Here is a 19,215-nt window from a genome sequence, read left to right as displayed (position 1 = left end):
CACAGGCTGTTGGGCCTTCCCAGAAATTGCACAGATTCCAAGGTAATCTGCATAAAGGCTGTGTAATTATGGACTGGATCTGTGCCCAGTTACATCGAGTAACTCCACTGATGTCGGTAGAGTTACCTCACATTTACAGTAGAAGCTGGCCTATCATGACATACTTGTGTGATAGTTGTCCTACTTCACTGCACCGCGATGAAATAATTTGCTTCATTCATTTCAAGTCATTAACATCACACACACTAGTGTTTTGATCAACTGTGTACTGTGAAAATTGCTTCATCAGATTTTACAAGTACTATATTTGTATACAGTAGTAATGTTTTTGTACACAAATGTATTTGCACACAATGATTAATGCCATTCCCATTTTTCATGGTAGAAACTCAGCATGTAGTTATTTTCCTTTGCAAAAAAATATTGATTTGGATTGAGGTGGAGACATTCACTTCAAACTGTTTTAAAAACAGCATCAAACAGCTCTCCTCTCAGCTTGTGTATGAAACAAGATATTTACATCTAGGTAAATCTAAATTTTCTCAGCTCTCTGTGAGCTGAGGGGTGAAAACATTATCTACTATGTTTTGCCAGTTTATTTTTTACCATCTAATTAAAACTGTGATCACATTTAATTTTAAATATTGAGAACTTCAGCCAGACAGTTGTCTTATGGGTGAAAAACCTTTATATACATTACCTCTCTAGACCCATTAGATATTTTCAGCATTCTGTCAATGTATTCATTTGCTTTATCATTTTTACCCATCAGCCACAGAAACATTCCTGCATAATATAATGCATTAATTCCTGCAGTCTTCCGGGTTTCCTTTAATTTGTTTTCCAGTTCCAAAACAGCATCACGATCTGAAAGCAAATATCCCAACCAAAAATGTTTAAAACATATATAGAACTTATGTAATGCCAAAATATGGTATTTGGTAGCCAAATGAACCAAAGGCCCCAATCCTGCAAACACTTACACACGTGGATAACTTTTCATGTGGGTAGTTCCATTGAACTCAAAGCTACTCATGCAAGTAAGGGTTTGCAGATTCAGGGCATAAAATAGCAGGCACTTTTCCTTTTAGAACTGGTATATTTTAACTGGAGTTATTTTTTGCATACAGACAAACTGAAAAAAGTAGCACATCATTCTCTATTACTGTAGGATCTATTCTCCCCATAACATGTGTGGGATTTGAGCCCAATTCTGAGAGGTACCTAGCATCCTACACTCCCATTCACTTTAACATGAATAGAAGGTGCTCAATATCTTTCTTCATATAACCCCAATTAGTTTTATTCTTAGCTCCCTGCCTTTTTCTCCCTGGTATTATGAAATAATCTTGCATGTTGCTTGGGAGATACCAAATACAATAAAACAGATTAATGACTCCTGGAACTGTCCAAACAATTAGTGAAATCATTTTATAATCTAAGCCTATTTTCCTTCTGTTTTCTCATGCCACTGTACTGTCTCCTCTTATCTTTCTATAAACACACCTCTTTCCCTCACCATATTTTCTTTCTTTCCCTACTCCTCTCCTTCTATTTGTTCCATCTACTTTGTGTTCTTGTTCTTTAACCATTATGTAAATATGCTAACAATTAACAACAAATAGTGCTCTGAATGATGCACTAACATTGTGAAATGCTCCAACTCATTTTTGTGTTTGATGTTAACAGTAACAGAATAGAACCTTGCTAATGTGTACTAATAACTGGGCTACCCATTGTGAATTACAGAATTTTATAAATGAGCAAATAAGAGAGCAATCAATTTTAATAAAATCAAGGCTACAGCATAATAAAATAAAATTTACCCATTTATTTTAATTTGTGTAGTTTAATCCAGGGCTTTGGAGCGGAGCACGGAGCTGGAGCACGGAGCAGCTCCGGAGCAGTGGAGCTGCAGGTTTTTGCCTGGAGTTGGAGCGGAGCCGGAGCACAGCTCCAAAGCCCTGGTAATCTTCATAGTACAGTATTTTTCCCCCATCGATATCATTGCTGATTCACTCCACTCCTCACTCTCCTCCACCCTTGACTCTTTTGCCCCTCCTCTCCCATTGAAAGGTCCACCTCGCCAGCCCCCAGCCCTGGCTCACCTCCAACAACCACTTCCTACACTCCTGCTTCCCTGCTGTGGAGAGTCTCTGGCAAAAATGCTGTGACCAGGCCCACTTCCTCCATTACAGATTTGTTCTCTCCTCTTTCAGTTCTACCATCTTCCAGGCTAATCAACTCTACTTCACTGAATCTCACACCAGCAATACCAGCTGCTATTTCAGGACCTTTAATCACTCCTTAAACCTTTCCCTCTTCCTGCTTCCACTTCTCCCTCTGCACAGGCTGATTTCTTTCAAGAGAAAACTGACAAAATATGCCTCTTCCCTAGGCTTGTCTTTCTTTCCTCTATTCCCCCTACAACTCTCTCCTCCTCCTCCCTCGTCACAGATTCAGAAGTTTCTCATCTGCTCTCCTCCTATAACCCCTCCACTTGCCCCAACTCCTGACTTCCCTTGCATACATTCCCATATCCTACATCAGCGGTTCTCAACCAGAGGTCTGTGAGACCTTTCAGGGGGGCCACAGGTGCCCCAACTGAAATCCAGTGCTCTGACCCCCGGCACTCCCCGTGGGCAGAAGCCCTGAGCCCCTGGGCAGAGTTGGGGGGCACAAGGGTGTTGCCTCCCTGATCCAAACTGCAGTGCCGTACCCAGAGTGGGGTAGTCCGGGGGACAGCTCCAGCTCCTTCTCTCCCTCCTCATCTCCCGCAATTCCCCTCAGGCCCCACCACTTGGCCAGGTTAATAATATAATATATGGAGATATACCTATCTCATAGAACTAGAAGAGACCCTGAAAGGTCATTGAGTCTAGCCCCCTGCCTTCACTAGCAGGACCAAGTACTGATTTTTGCCCCAGATACCTAAGTGGGCCCCTCAAGGATTGAACTCATAATCCTGGGTTTAGCAGGCCAATGCTCAAACCACTAAGCCATCCCTCAGCTGTAGATGGGAAGCCAGAGCCAGGCAGTGCAGGGCAGCTGCTTCTCTGGCTGGTAGTGCCATGGAGCAGACAGCTGTGGCATTCCCACATTTACTGCTGGTGCCCAGGGTTGTGGCTGCTCCCAGCCCCCTTTGACTGGTCATGCATCCCATAACAGCTGCCTGGGCAGGGGGACCCGGCTCTGGGGCGGCAGAGCCCTCGGGGAGGAACCACGGCAGAGGGAGCCCTCCCAGCACACAGACTCTAGCGACCCCCCACCCCGCCCAGACGCGGCCCCTAGCTACCCCCATCCCTGCACTCTGAGCTACCCCCTGCCTGCACAGAGCCCCTAGCTACCCCTTTCCCTGCACCCTGAGTGGTTTTCAAACTTTTTGAACTGAGTCCCCCCTCTGTGTTATATTTTTTGTTTGTGTCCCCCCTGGGTGGCCTGCTGAGGTGAGTCAGGGAGTGGAGATGGACCGCGTTGTGACGAGCTGGCCTGAGCCCTGCCGGCCCTTGCCCCCTCAAAATAAAAGTCAAATTATGCCTGTGAAGGCCCACCTCGCTGGACCGGAGCCCCAAGTCCTCCCCGCCCCCACTGTGCCCTGGAGTTTTTTATAGCATGTTGAGGGGGGCCTCCGAGAGAAAAAGATTAAGAACCCCTGCCCTACATTGCTTTTCTCCTTAATCTCCCTCACTCTCCTCTGGCTCCTTCCCCTCACAATACAAACATGCTTAGTCTATCTCATCTTAAAAAAAATCACTCTTGACTCTACTTGCCTCTCCATTACTGTCCCATCTCCTTTCTTCTTTTCACCTCCAAGTTAACTGAACACACTCTTTACAACAGCTGTCCAGAGTTGCATCTTAGACCATCTCCAATAGAGCTTCCATTCCTTGCACTCAACTGAAACCACTCTTGCCAAAATCGCTAATGTCTTTCTCTTAGCCAAATCTCAGAATCAGTACTCTAGCCTCATGTTCCTTGACCTGTCAGCTGCCTTTGATGCAGTTGACCCTATTCTTCTTCATGAAATCTTGTCCTCCCTCAGCTTCCATGACTCCACCCTCTCCTGGTTGTCTCCTACTTCACAGTTTGTCCTTTGGAGGACCCTCCTCATCCCCCACCTTTCAGCTTTCCTGGGGGCGTTCTGCAATTTCTGTTCTTCGACCCATCCTTCTCTCTCTCTACATCTTTTCTCTGGGTAATCTCATCTGCAAACACACATTCAACTACCATCTCTATGCAGACTATTAACAGATCTACCTCTCTACTCCAGACCTGTCTGCTTCCATCCAAATAAAAATCTCAGCCTGTCTCTCTGACATCTCCTTGTGGATGTCTAGCTCAGCATAGCTAAAACAGAGCTCTTAATCTCCCCCCACCCAAAGCACTCCTCGCTACCTCCTACCTTGATTACTGTGGACAATACCACCATTCTACCTGTCACTGAAGCCCATAACCTGGACGTCATGTTCCACTTGGACCTCCTTCTAGGTCCTCACATCCAAGCTATGTCAAAATACTGATGATTCTTTTTGCATAGCATTTCTAAGACATGGCCCTTTGTATCCATCCACACAGCTACAACTCTTACCCAGGCTCTCATCACTTCACGTCTCAATTACTACAACACCCTTTTCTCTGGCCTTGATAAATGCAGTCTTGTCCACAGATATACGTTCAGAATGTTGATGCAAACATCTTTTTCTTATCCTGTTGATTTGACCATGTCACCCGTCTCTTTGTATCCCACCACTGGCCCCCTCTTCTCTATCGTATCAAACATAAGCTAATCTGTCTTCCTTTTCAAGGCCCTTCACGACCTATTCTCCACCCTACCTATCATCTCTCATTCAGTATCCAAAGAGCGACTCCCGCCTCTGATCAGCCCCTAATGTCAGCCTCCATCACCCACTTGCTACACTTTCAAACAAATACCTTTCTGCTTTCTCCCATGCTGTTGCTCATGCTAGGGGGAAGCTCCCCATAAACATCTACAAAGCTAACTCATTCAAACCCCTCCTCTCCTTTCCTGTGAGACCTATAAAAACTTGACAATGGTTAGGTTGCTGGTGTGCTAAAACCACTGCCCATGATGCTGACCAATATTGTCTCATTGTTTCTTTGGGCTCCCCTGTCTGTATGTCCATCTGTTGTTTCTTATCTTACATTTTGAAAGTAAGCTCTTAGGGGTAGGGACTGTATTTTGTTCTGTGTTTGTACAGCACCTAGAGCAATGGGGTCTTGGTCCATGACTGGGACTCCCAGGCATTGCAATAATGCAAATAATCAATAGTAATATTAAAATATTCAACAATGTGCTTTGTAAAGTAATGTAGCTGCAGTAATAATAGCTATGTAATATGAGGTCACCTTACTGCATTCTGCTATGAAATCTCTGCTGAGATGTCAGATGAAAATGATAATTTGGGTGATAATTATTATTTTCAGGGTGGATAAAAATCAATGATTTAAAAAAAAAAAAAAAATCTGTTTATTTTTTGTTTAAATTGGATTTTTTTGATAAAATGCTTTTGAGGAAAAAACCTATCTAAAGATAGTTTTAATTATGATACATTATAGCTCAAAGATGTCTCATACTATAGAATTAGAATTTATAATCCCTATTCCATGATGAGATAATATATTCATGTAATGTTTAAGAAAAGTTTTGTAAATGAGTTCCAATAGTTAATGGATTAGGGACCTAATTTTATGGGGTTCCAGGGTCTTCTGTATAGATTATTTAGGTTAATCTTTCTATCTACCCAATGGGACCCAATGCTCAGTCTAGAAGATACCATCAGAGATGTTTAATTTTGCAGTTCTCAGACTGTGGATTTGTGTCTCCAGAGATAACATGCTTGTTAACAGCAAAAATGTTTTTTAAATAAATAATGCATAGAGGTGAGAAATAACAGACCTCAACCCTATTGTTCCTCTGCAAATTTGTATACACAGAGTCAATCCCTTACCTCTCTCTAAAAGTGCAAAGTTTCAAAAAGTTCAATGAATAGAAGATTGTTGGGGGCGGAATAGATCTGGACAAGAAGAAGAAGTTTGGAGATAAATGTGAGAAGCGAGGGACAGGCAGTAGAAACAAAAGTGAAACTGAGCAGAATATTCCAGGTCTTGAGGTCTTTCTGAGTGCAGCCTCCATTGATTTGAGATCTACCATACCATTCTCTCACTAGAAGGGAAAACCTATAATGGCAGCAGGCCATAAAAGAGACCCGGTTTGGGAATATTTTAATGAAGTTCCTTTACCTGTGGGTAAGACAGGCATGCTGCAAAATGCAAACAGTGCAACAAAGAAATGAAAGGCATGGTTTTCCGAATGAAACAACATCATGAGAAGTGTTCCTCCTCAGGAGGAAGCTGCATTGAAGATGACGAAAGGAACATGTCTGAACATGCAGGATCTTCAGGTTGGTAAACTTTTTTATTTCATACTTCTTTCTTAAGAACTACCTGTCTTCCTGCTGGACTATTCTTGAATTCTCATGTTTGAGCAAAAACTATAGTTGTTACTCTCCAGTACTACCATTTTAGATGCAGTTGTGATAAAAAAATAAGTAGCTGAAATAGGCAGATCTTCCTATTACAATTTCACCTTTAAAGTAGTACTGAGTGTCAGTGAATGCAATGAATAATACTAAATGAGCCGTATGGTAATAATAATTAAATAACTGCATTGACTTATTTTGTTTAGGAGAATCCATCCTCAACATACAGGATTCTGAAAACTATCCACCTTCAAGATCACCATCATTTTCGATAGTTTCAGAGTTATCTGCCAATTCTAGTGTTTCAGTCACATCATGTATGTCACATAGCCACAGTATATCACCTGTAGCAAAAAGAAAAAAAAAATCTCTCTATCATCCAGAAACAATCAGCAGATTACAAAAAGAGATAAAAGGGGGAGGGATAGCTCAGTGGTTTGAGCATTGGCCTACTAAACCCAGGGTTGTGAGTTCAATCCTTGAGGGGGCCACTTAGGGATCTGGGGCAAAAATCAGTACTTGGTCCTGCTAGTGAAGGCAGGGGGCTAGACTCGATGACCTTTCAGGGTCCCTTCCAGCTCTATGAGCTAGGTATATCTCCATATATATATATATGAAAAAATGGCCCAGTTTGTTTATGCAACGAACTTTCCTTTCCATATGATTGAGAACCCACACTTCATTAACATGGCTCAGTCATTAAGAGCAGGATACAGTCCATCCAACAGAGCAGATGTCACAGGCAAATTGCTGGATAAAGTGTATGAAAGAGAAATTGAGCAGTGTGCAAAAGGTCTAGAGAGTAAAATTGTTAACCTGAGTCTTGATGGGTGGAGCAATGTCCACAATGATCCTGTTGTACGTGCTTGTGTGACAGCAGAAGAAGGGAATGTCTTTTTGAGAGAAACAACTGATACATCAGGATATGCACACACAGCAGAATACTTATAAGAAGTAGCAGTAAAAGCTATAACAAACGGTTAAAAAAAAATTCAAATGTCTAGTAAGCAGCTTGGTCACAGACAATGCTACAAATGTATCCAAGATGAGAAGAAATTTAGAAGAGAGTCCCAAGCTAATAACATACGGTTGCAGTGCTCATTTGATGCACCTCCTAGCCAAAGACTTCAGTGTTCCAGAAATAAAAGCTAATGTGGTTGAAATTGCAAAATACTTCTGTAACAACCACTTTGCAGCAGCTGCTCTGAAAAAAGTGGGAGGAACCAAGCTAACTCTCCCACAAGACGTGCGATGGAACTCAGTAGTGGACTGTTTTGAGCACTATATCAAGAACTGGCCTAATCTAATGACAGTTTGTGAACAAAATTGTGAAAAAATAGCTGGCACGGTCACAGCCAAAGTTCTCAACATTGGGCTTAAGAGAAATTTGAACACATGCTGAGTACCCTGAAGCCTATTTCTATAGCCTTGAACAAAATGCAGGGAAATAGCTGTTTTATTGCTGATGCTGTTGAAATTTGGAAGGAACCGAGTGAGATCTTAAAAAGAGAAATATGCAATGACAGAATTAAATTACAAGCATTAAAAAAACGAATGGGACAAGCACTATCTCCAGCTCATTTTCTTGCAAATATTCTCAATAATCGGTACCAGGGTCAAACCTTAACTGCTGAAGAAGAGGCGTTGGCTATGACATAGACATCCTGCAATCATCCCTCCATAATGCCAACTATAATAAACTTCAGAGCTAAAGGTGAACCATTCAAGAAATATATGTTTGCTGATGATGTTTTAAAGTAAGTCACACCAGTGAACTGGTGGAAGTCATTTAAGCACTCGGATTCAGAGACTGTTGAAGTGATAATCTCACTTTTAACAGCAGTAGCTTCTTCTGCCTGTGTAGAAAGAATATTTTCTTCCCCTTTGGACTAATTCATTCCAAATTGAGAAATCGTTTGGGACCTGAAAAAGCAGGAAAGCTTGTTTTTCTTTTCCAGATTATGAACAAACAGGAAAATGAAGGTGAAGACAACTGAGTTAGCTGCAGAAGCCAATATTTTAAGTTTCTCATGTTGACCTGGCTGACACAGTCGATTTAATTTTTGTTTTGTGTTTTTAAATATTTCCTTTAACTAAACCTGATTTTAAAACACTTGAATGTTTAACTAAATAAAAAAAGTCACATGCTTGTTTTGTTAAAATATTATATGTTTGCTGTTGAAGAAAATAATCCAGAATACATAATGTTGTTGTTTTAGTTAAATAAAACAATTTAAATGTCTGTTTGGTGATGTTCTCCTCCTAATGCAGCATGGCAAGAAAATCCTCCAAATATTAATGATTAACCTATTGAATTGGAGATAGTTCACCTCCCAATGACTTCAATTCCCTTGAAATAACCAATCATTCATTTTCTGATATAGCTGTAAAACTAATCTGAAAAGTTTTCAAAATAAATCACTTAAAAAATGTATAGTGTGTACCTTCTAAAAATGAAACCTACATCTATCTCTGAATTGTGAATAATATGTATTAAGGTTATAACAACCAACAAGAATGCACTTTTATGTAGAAATCCATGATTAAATCAAGTCTTCCTGACTAGTGATTTAAATCACGATTTAAGTCAAATCCACCCTGATTATTTTTGCATATTAATAAACTGAGAATTAGTGAGGTTCTACTATAAAACTGATATAGCACATTTTATCCCCAAGGATCCCAAAGTGCTTTATTAACTACATTCATGTGGCAATTATATAGCCTTTTTCTAAGGTCAGAGGACAACTACTAGTCAGAAAATGAGTGCACAATATGCTGCACAGAAGTTGGGATGTGTGTGTGGCGAGAAGGGAGGGATTATTCTGGCCAATGAAACCAAGGCAACTACCCACTCTTGCAAAAGTACTATGGGACTGGTAATGTCCACAAGAGCAGACAGAATATAGGTTTTAAGATCTCATCTAAAAGATCCATACACCGCAAACTGCAAGTAACTCACTCACCTAATTTACAAGGGTGAAGGGTATAGTCAAACCAGGCAGGATTTAATGTAGGGAACTTCTAGGTGTTTCCTGGTTCTAGGAGAGTCTAATTATTTCCAACCTAATGCTTAAACAACCAGACCACCCTGAACTCAGACCAGTCCTGAAGGCTGTTGTTTTCAATAGTAAAAAAAGATGTGTTGTTCACAATAAGAAAGCTAATTCAAGGCAAGTAACTGTTTTACTTCAATGTAACTGGTCAAGGCATACCATAGGAGGTTTGTCCAGGGTATATGTCAGCTAGCTACATCATGGTAAAACTACTGTTTGCCTTGTCTTCATGAGGATTTTATAATGAGATAGTTATTTCATAAAAGACACATCTTGTTCCCTCGTGAAATCCGCAAGTTCTCTAATACCTAGCACATATATAACGCTTTACAAGTTCAAAGTGCTGTACAAACTAATTAATTCTCAAAACAGCCTGGCAGGCAGATAAATGAGTGGTTGGGGGCAGGTTGCCCTTGTCAGCAGCGGCACCAACTTTCTCCAGCGCCGGTGGGTGCCCACACCCCCCTGCCCCTTTTACCGCCCTGACTTCACCCCATCCCCGCCCCTGGCCCTGCCCCCATTCCAATCCCATCCCCAAAGTCCCTGCCCTAACTCTGCCCCATTGGATCCCTTCCTCTAATCCCCGCTCTGGCCCCGCCTCTTCCCCCAGCGCACAGCATTCCCCCTCCTCCTCCCTCCCTGCCCCGCGAATCAGCTGTGTCGTGGCGCAAGGGCTGGGAGGGAGGAGAAGCAGGACGCGGCACTGCGCTCGTGGCGGAGGCAGAGGTGAGTTGGAGCAGGGCGGCGGGGCGGGGCCACGGGGTGCTCAGCACCCATCAATTTTTTTCCCCGTGGTGCTCTGGCGCCTATGCATCAGTCAGTTTAGCAATTAATGCAGCAATATTTCTTTTTGGTGCTATTCCTTTTAACAATCAGTTAGAATCCTTTTAAAAGACATCAGTTAGGGCACATATATTTCCATAAAAATACTTTCAGGCTACTTTTCCCCTATGGTCTTCATTTGACCTAAATATGTGAATGCAGCACAAGACTACTGATTTGGTCAACTTTCTGATTTTTGTAAGTTTGTGATGAATGACATTTAACAGATAAGAAAAACTCACCAACATTTTCACATATTTTGTGTGCATAAATGAGTGCTAAAAGGCAGCATAATGAAACATCAGAGTGGCATTTCCTGGCATTCTCTAGCTGTAAGATAGCATCTTGTATTTGGCCTGAAAAGACAATGCAGATAGCAGATTCACTAATTTTCACGTTTTAACGATCACTCAAAGAATTCGCTGTATACCCAGCTCAGAGACTCAGGCTAACTGAGCAGTACATTTTAATTACATGTCCTTGGCACTGGAGCTACCTTGTTCATATATGTATATTTAGATTGCATGCTAGCTTTGGGATCATTGGAACATTGAGGAATAATGTACTATGGGGGTACATTATGTGATCCAGGTTCAGGTCTCTCATTACTGGCCTGATTTGCTGTTTACTCCTGAGGGAATTCTGCGCCACTGTGCAATGCAGAGTTTGCAGAGATTGACATTGTACACGCTGAATTTCCTTTCCCTCACAGAAATGGGCTGCAGTGCTGCTAACCACCACTATGGGCCACTGGACTTGGCAGAGCCCACCCAGTTTGCACATAGACGACACTGCTGGGGGGAGGGAGAGGGAGTTAGAGGGTTCCTGGCAGCTGCAGTTCCCAGCATGCCCTGAGGGAAGGCGAGAGCAGCATGCAGGAAACTCTGTGAAAGCCTGGGACCCAGCATCAGGATGTTTCTCTGGGCGGGAAGGGGGATGGGTGTCTGGACAAGGGGTGGGGGGCCCACAGTTGGGCTCTCCGGGGGTAGAGGTTCAGGTATTTAGGCTGGGAAGACCACGTAGCTGGGTTCTGGGAGGGATGGGGTGTGGGTATCTGGCCTGGGTGGGCTCTGGGGAGGAATGGGTTTGGGTGTTTTGACTGGGGGGGAGGGGTTGTGGGTGTCTGGACCCCCAGCTGGGCTCTGGGGTAGGGGGGAAGGGGACAGAGAAATAGGAACTGGGTTGTCATAGGGGTTTCTTAACTCTCTACTCCTGGGGAAATTTTCGTGTGTGTCTGTGTTGTTACAGACATACTTGCTGACAGGTATGTTGAAATAAATTACCCAAATAATTGAAACTGGAGTGATTATGTACTGTTATTTTGACAAATAAAGTTTGCAGAATTTTAAAATATTGTGCACAGAATTTTTACTTTTTTGGTGCAGAATGCCCCCAAGAGTAGCTGTTATACAAGAGGCTCTGGAAAAAAAGAATTGCTCCAAGTTGAGCAGTTCCCTACTTCCTACTCACACACCTTCATTTTTTTTTCTTTGTAAGGGTGGAAATTAAGATACAATATAATTATCTGATTGATTCTTGGAGAAATGATGCAGTACATGTAGCAGGAAACTTGGTCTGAGTGTGGTATGCATATGATTGAATATTAGCATAGTTTTGTCTTTTGCTGGCTCATAGAACTGTTTTGTTGTATTCTGGTGCCTTATATTACATTGAGCAATAACTTGGATATATATGTGAAGACCTGCAAGCTTGTCCCAGAGATAATATTGGGAAGGGTATTATAAAAGGCTCCTGGGTCCTTTAATAACACCCGGAACTCTGTATGCGGTAAGGCTAGTTACAGAAATGACTTAAGAGTGTAAACAGCTAATAAACTGTTAAGAAACTTAGTCTGATACAGTAACATAAATGTTTAATATTGATTGGGGATAGTATCTCTCTTCTCTATCTGCTCTTTATTAGGTACCAGTATGAAGCAGTAGGAGCCATATGGATGAGCTGGTATTCAAACCATGCATATATGAAACCACAGAGCCTCGTTCAGCCGTGAAGCTGAAGATGCAACTGCAGACTGGCTGTCTTGGGAGAAGATGTTCTCTCTCCTTACCCCACTGACATGCCCAGCCCAGTTATACCAGCTTGGAACTGTGCTGGAAACAGAATTTGAGATTTAGGGATTGGCTACACAGGAAGGCAGTATATTCCAGATAAGGCAATGTGTGTATTTAAGCCACTATAGTTATACCTATATAACTCCCTGCGTGGACATTCTTATTACGGTATAAACAGTACCTTTTTCTAGTTTAGTTTATCACTTTGGAAGTGGTTTAAACTAAACCTAGTGGGCCATCTATCTCTTCCTAAACATTTCTGTTATTGAAAAGTAAAATAATCCGTTTTAAACAAGAGAATAAAAAAAAAAAAAAACCACAGGTGGAAAGTAAAGTAAGTTCAATTGTTGCTTTTCCTTACCAATATAACAATCACCTCTTCTTTGTATTTACCTAAATGTAAGGTTCCATATGCCTTGAAAAACTGAAACACTGGATCATTGATGTATTTGTCCAGTTCTAAATTTGCAAATTGCCTTACATGGTTGAAATATTTTTCTTGCGCATAATATATAATATAAGCCTGGAGGGAGGAAGAGAGCAGGAAAATTATTTTTTATTTAAGTAATTGTATTCTTTTTAATTTGAAAAATATCTGAAATGAGGAAATTCTTTCACTAAAGAAAGGTAGTTGCTGCTGATTATTTATCATATTATGATCCTTAATTCATAAACTGAAAACCAGATATTAAGGTATCAGCATGACAGCAGAGAGATGGCTACAAAAGGCACAGAATATTTGTAAAAGTCATACTTTACATAATTTGTTAACACAAGAAAGGCTAAATGCTAACCTAAAAGACACTTATTGCTCTGTGCTGTTTTTCCCCCCCACCAGTTTGTATTATATCAGTTTGTGGGCTTAAAGCCTGATCCAGCACTGCTGAAGCCAACATGAGTCCTTCCATCTACTTTAATGGATGCTAGATCAGGCTCTCAGATTGTAAACCCTCTCTAGGATGAGGATAGATTTGAGTTTCAGGCCCATTTAATCCTTGATGTTTCTGGTCAGTCTAGCAAAAAAGGAGCCTAACAGTGTAAATGTGTTGGTTTTCATGATGCCTGTCAGTTGGAAGCCAGACAGAAATCACTAAATTTATTTCTACTGAAGTCATCAGTTTCCTCTGTTGGCTAGCTAATCAGCTCTCAGTGTGTAAATGGAATTACTCATTAATTTTTCCACTCTACTGCACACTGATAAATCCACAACTGGAGTAGTGTGTCCAGTTCTGGGCACCATGTTTCAGGAAAGATGTGGACAAATTGGAGAAAGTCCAGAGAAGAGGAACAAAATGATTGAAGGTCTAGAAAACATGACCTATGAGGAGAGATTGAAAAAACTGGGTTTGTTTAGTCTGGAGACAAGAAGACTGACTGGAGACAAGAAGACTAAAAAGCCACTCCTAAGTGACCAGAGGAGCTAGCGAACAGGAGTGGCTAATAGGGGAGTTTGGCGAGGGAGTTCACAGGGAGAGTGTGAGCAGGGGCTAGATACACCTAATATTCTTTGCACTTAAAGGTCAAAACACCGCTTAATAAAAACAAAGCACCAACAAGGGAACAAGCTTCAGGAGTAAAAAGAGAATGCAGGCAGAAGTCCAGCAACAGAGTGGGAGCTACCCAGTTTATTGCCCCCAATGCAGCATGTATGATTACCTGCCCTATGGACTGGTGGCATATGTATGCATTCGGTGCAAGGAGCTCCTGGCCCTCAGAGACCGTGTATGGACTCTGGAGACCAGGGTGTCTGAGCTGGAGGAGCTAAGGGAGCAGAGAGGTACACAGATGAGACTTTCCGGGACACAGTAGAACGGTCCCACCCCCAGTCTGACAGCCTCAGGGAAGGCTTGAGGAGGATGAAAGCCTCAGGGAAGGAGAACATCCAACTGGAGCAGAGGGAAACGATCCCATAGTTGGGACCCTCCTCCCAGATGATATTGTGGTATCCTCTTGCACTGAGGATACTTCTCCAGGGGAGGGAACTCCAGTTATTATGAAGAGACGGGCATTAGTAATGGGCGATTCGATCATTAGAAATATAGATAGCTGCGTTTGCAATGATCGGGAGAACCGCATGGTGACCTGCCTGCATGTTGCGAAGGTTGCGGATCTCTCGAGACATCTGGATAGGCTTATGTGTAGTGCTGGGGAGGAGTCGGTGGTGGGGGTACATGTAGGTCCAACAACATGGGGAAGGATAGGAGAGAGGTCCTGGAGGCCAAATTTAGGCTGCTAGGTAAGAAATTGAAGTCCAGGACCTCCATGGTAGCACTCTCTGAAATGCTTCCAGTTCCATGCACAGGGCCAGTTAGGCAGGCAGAACTGCAAGGTCTCAATGCGTGGATGAGACGATGGTGTAGGGAGTAGGGGTTTAGCTTTATTAGGAACTGGGGAAGATTTTGGGAGAGGGGGAGCCTATACAGGAAGGATGGGTTCCACCTAAACCAAAATGGAACAAGATTGCTGGCACTTAAAATTAAAAAGGTTGTAGAACAGTTTTTAAACTAAGGTCTGGGGGAAAGCCGACAGGTGCGGAGGAGCATGTGGTTCGGACATCCCTTAGGGAAGGATCTATAAATGGAGATTCCCTATGTCCTAATAAGGAGGAGAGGATGGAAAATGATAAAATACAGGGAGGATCTCATGAGAAACAGTCAAATTAAAAAAAGTTCCATTCAATTACATCATGCAATAGGAGACAGCCAAAAAATGACAAGTTTATATACCAATGCTAGAAGTCTAAATAATAAGATGGGTGAACTAGAGTGCCTAGTATTAAATGAGGATATTGATATAATAGGCATCACAGAAACCTGGTGGAATGAGGATAATCAATGGGACACAGTAATACCAGGGTACAAAATATATCGGAAGGACAGAACAGGTCATGCTGGTGCGGGAATGGCACTATATGTGAAAGCAAGCATAGAATCAAATGAAGTAAAAATCTTAAATGAACTAAATTGTGCTATAGAATCCCTATGGATCGTAATTTTATGCTTGAAAAATAAGAATATAGCAGTAGGGCTATATTACAGACCACCTGACCAGGATGGTGTTAGTGACTCTGAAATGTTCTGGGAGATTAGAGAGGCTATTAAAATAAAAAACTCAATAAATAATAATAATGGAGGATTGCAACTATCCCCATATTGACTGGGTACATATCACCTCAAGAAGGGATGCTGAGATAAAGTTTCTTGACACTAGACCGCTTGGTAATAGTGACCATAATATAATTAAATTTAACATCCCTGTGGTGGGGAAAACTCCACAGCTGCCCAACACTGTAGCATTTAATTTCAGAAAGGGGAACTACACAAAAATGAGGAGGTTAGTGAAACAGAAATTAAAAGGTACAGTACCAAAAGTAAAATCCCTGCAAGCTGCGTGGAAACTTTTTAAAAACACCATAATAGAGGTGCAACTTAAATGTATACCCCAAATTAAAAAACATAGTAAGAGAACCAAAAAAGAGCCACCGTTGTTAAACAACAAAGTAAAAGAAGCAGTGAGAGGCAAAAAGGCATCCTTTAAAAAGTGGAAGATAAATCCTAATGAGGAAAATTGAAAAGAGCATAAACTCTGGCAAATGAAGTGTAAAAATAAAATTAGAAAGACCAAAAAAAAGAATCTGAAGAATAGCTAGCCACAGACTCCAAAAGTAATAGTAATTTTTTTTAAATACGTCAGAAGCAGAAAGCCTGCTAACCAACCAGTGGGGCCACTGGATGAGATGCTAAAGGAGCACTCAAAGACGATAAGGGAGAAACTAAATGAATTCTTTGCATCGGTCTTCTCTGTTGAGGATGCGAGGGAGATTCCCAAACCTGAGCCATTCTTTTTGAGTGACAGATCTGAGGAACTGTCCCAAATTGAGGTGTCATTAGAGGAGGTTTTGGAACAAATTGATAAACTAAACAGTAATAAGTCTCCAGGACCTGATGGTATTCACCCAAGAGTTCTGAAGGAACTCAATCAAATGTGAAACTGCAGGACTACTAACTGTCATCTGTAACCTATCATTTAAATCAGCTTCTGTACCAAATGACCGGAGGATAGCTAATATGACGCCAATTTTTTAAAAGGGCTCCAGAGGTGACCCTGGCAACTACAGGCTAGTAAGCCTCACTTCAGTACCGGGCAAACTGGTTGAATCTATTGTAAAGAACAAAATTGTCAGACACATAGATGAACATAATTTGTTCGGAAATAGTCAACATGGTTTTTGTAAAGGGAAATCATGCCTCACCAATCTACTAGAATTCTTTGAGGGGGCCAACAAGCACACGGACAAAGGAGATCCAGTGGATATAATGTATTTAGATTTTCAGAAAGCCTTTGACAAGGTCCCTCACCAAAGACTCTTAAGCAAAATAAGCAGTCATGGGATAAGAGGGAAGGTTCGCTCATGGATTGGTAACTGGTTAAAAGATAGGAAACAAAGGGTAGGAATAAATGGTCAGTTTTCAGAATGGAGAGAGGGAAATAGTGGTGTCCTCCAGGGATTTGTATTGGGCCCAGTCCTATTTAACATATTCATAAACTATCTGGAAAAAGGGGTAAACAGTGAGGTGGCAAAATTTGCAGATGATACAAAACTACTCAAGATAGTTAAGTCCCAGGCAGACTGTGAAGAGCTTCAAAAGGATCTCACAAAACTGGGTCACTGGGCAACAAAATGGCAGATGAAATTTAATGTCGATAAATGCAAAGTAATGCACATTGGAAAACATAATCCTAATTATACATATACAATGATGGGGTCTAAATTAGCTGTTACCACTCAAGAAAGAGATCTTGGAGTCATTGTGGATAGTTCTCTGAAATCATCCACTCAATGTGCAGCGGCAATCAAAAAAGCGAACTGAATGTTGGGAATCATCAAGAAAGGGATAGATAATAAGACAGAAAATATCATATTGCCTCTATATAAGTCCCTGGTACGTCCACACCTTGAATACTGCGTGCAGATGTGGTTGCCCCATCTAAAAAAGATATATTGGAATTGGAAAAGGTTCAGAAAGGGGCAACAAAAATGATTAGGGGTATAAAACGGATTCCGTATGAGGAGAGATTAATAAAACTGGGACTTTTCAGCTTGGAAAAGACGTGACTAAGGAGGGATATGATAGAGGTCTATAGAATCATGAGTGGTACAGAGAAAGTAAATAAGAAAGTGTTATTTACTCCTTCTCATAATACAAAAAGAAGGGGCCACCAAATGAAATTAATAGGTAGCAGGTTTAAAACAAACACAAGAAAGTATTTTTTCACGCAACGCACTGTCAACCTGTGGAACTCCTTACCAGAGCGTGTTGTGAAGGCCAATACTATAACGGGGTTCAAAAGGGAGCTAGATAGATTCATGGAAGATAGGTCCATCACTGGCTATTAGCCAGGATGGGCAGGAATGCATGACCGGGTGGTCCCTACCCTCTGTTTGCCAGAAGCTGGGATTGGGTGACAGGGCATGGATCACTTGATGATTACCTGTTCTGTTAATTCCCTTTGGGGCACCTGCCATTGGCCACTGTCTGAGGACAGAATACTGGGCTTGATAGACCTTTGGTCTGACCCAGTATGGCCATTCTTACATTCTTATATGACAACAGTTTTCAAGTATGTAAAAGGTTGTTGAGAGAAGGGTGCAAAATTGTTCTCCTTAACCTCTGAGGCTAGGACAAGAAGCAATGGGTTTGAATTGAAACAAGGGAAGTTTAGGTGGGACATTAGGAAAAACTTCAAAACTGTCAGGGTAGTAAAGCCCTGGAACAAATTACCTAAGAAGGTTGTGGAATCTCCATCACTGGAAATTTTTCAAGAACTGGTTGGACACCTGCCAGGGATGGTCTGTTATGACATAGTCCTGCCTTGATTGCAGGGGATTGGACTAGATGACCTCTTGAAGTCCCTTCCAGTCCTACAATTTTATGATTCTATGATTACATACACCCGGCTAAGAGGAGAAGAATCAGGCCTGAAATGCACACTAGGAAGGGATTTGGAAGAGAAGACAGCACCTGGCCGGCAGGAACAGAGCCACTCTCCCCGGCCGTGGGGGCAGCAGGCAGGGTAGGAAGCCTGCAGCTGCGGGCGGGCCGGGGGAGGGAAGAGAAGAGCCCTGTGGAGTCAGGGTGGAGTAGAGGAGTGGGGCTGGGCTGGGCAGGGGGACGGAACGCAGCGTCATGTAAGTTTATAGGTGGGGCTGAGGAACATGAATTTGCTGGGGAATTTGCCAGGGAGGCGATTCAAGGCCGGAGTGACACGGGTGCGGAGCACACACCGGCAGGGCCGGTCAGGCCAGGCGAGACTGGGGGAGGAAGAAGCTCGGATGGGGGCGGGAGGAAGAGCCCGGAGATCGATGCCTATGAGCCCCCACCCGATCCCCCACGTACCACACCCGCCCTCGTCTCCCGCTTCCCTCGGCGGAGCGCCCGGCCACGGGGCTCGGCATCACCCGCGCCCCTGCCCGTCTCTCGTGCTCAGCCGCGCCCCGTTCGTGCCCCGGAGCAAGCGCTCCCCTCCCCCCAGCTGCCGGCCCCCGACCCCATCGCTCGCGGCCCGGGGCGCGGCCTGTACCATGGGCTGGGGGTCGCGCTCGGTCATGGCGGCGGCTCGGGCTCCCAGCTGAGGCAGCCGAGCGGGGCGGGGGGGCTCGTGAGACCAACTGTAACTAAACGGCTCCAACCACCACCGGCCGCGTCCTGAGTTACCAGTAGCCCCGCCCCGTTACTAAGCGCGTCTCTTGTCACGTGACAAGGT

The 19,215-nt window shown here is 42.8% G+C and overlaps 1 protein-coding gene across 2 annotated transcripts in view; it reads right to left on the bottom strand.

Annotated features, from left to right (window-relative positions):
• Positions 1 to 19,095, bottom strand: part of TTC21A (tetratricopeptide repeat domain 21A) — a 70,389-nt gene extending 51,294 nt beyond the window's left edge. Inside the window, exons 1-4 of one of the 2 annotated variants that reach the window (XM_054021233.1) lie at positions 19,033 to 19,086; positions 12,844 to 12,973; positions 10,621 to 10,734; positions 701 to 867 (exon numbers count right to left, since the gene is read on the bottom strand). In XM_054021233.1, the coding sequence (XP_053877208.1) occupies positions 701 to 867; positions 10,621 to 10,734; positions 12,844 to 12,973; positions 19,033 to 19,059 (438 nt within the window). In that variant the 5' untranslated portion in view covers positions 19,060 to 19,086. Of the gene's footprint in view, positions 1 to 700; positions 868 to 10,620; positions 10,735 to 12,843; positions 12,974 to 19,032 lie in introns of both variants that reach the window. The other variant, XM_054021234.1, reaches the window with a different exon arrangement.
• Between the last annotated feature and the right edge of the window lie 120 nt (positions 19,096 to 19,215).

This window comes from Malaclemys terrapin, chromosome 2 (assembly GCF_027887155.1).
Source record: "Malaclemys terrapin pileata isolate rMalTer1 chromosome 2, rMalTer1.hap1, whole genome shotgun sequence".
Classification (NCBI taxonomy): Eukaryota; Metazoa; Chordata; order Testudines; family Emydidae; genus Malaclemys; species Malaclemys terrapin.
This window is presented reverse-complemented; position numbering and strand designations above follow the sequence as displayed.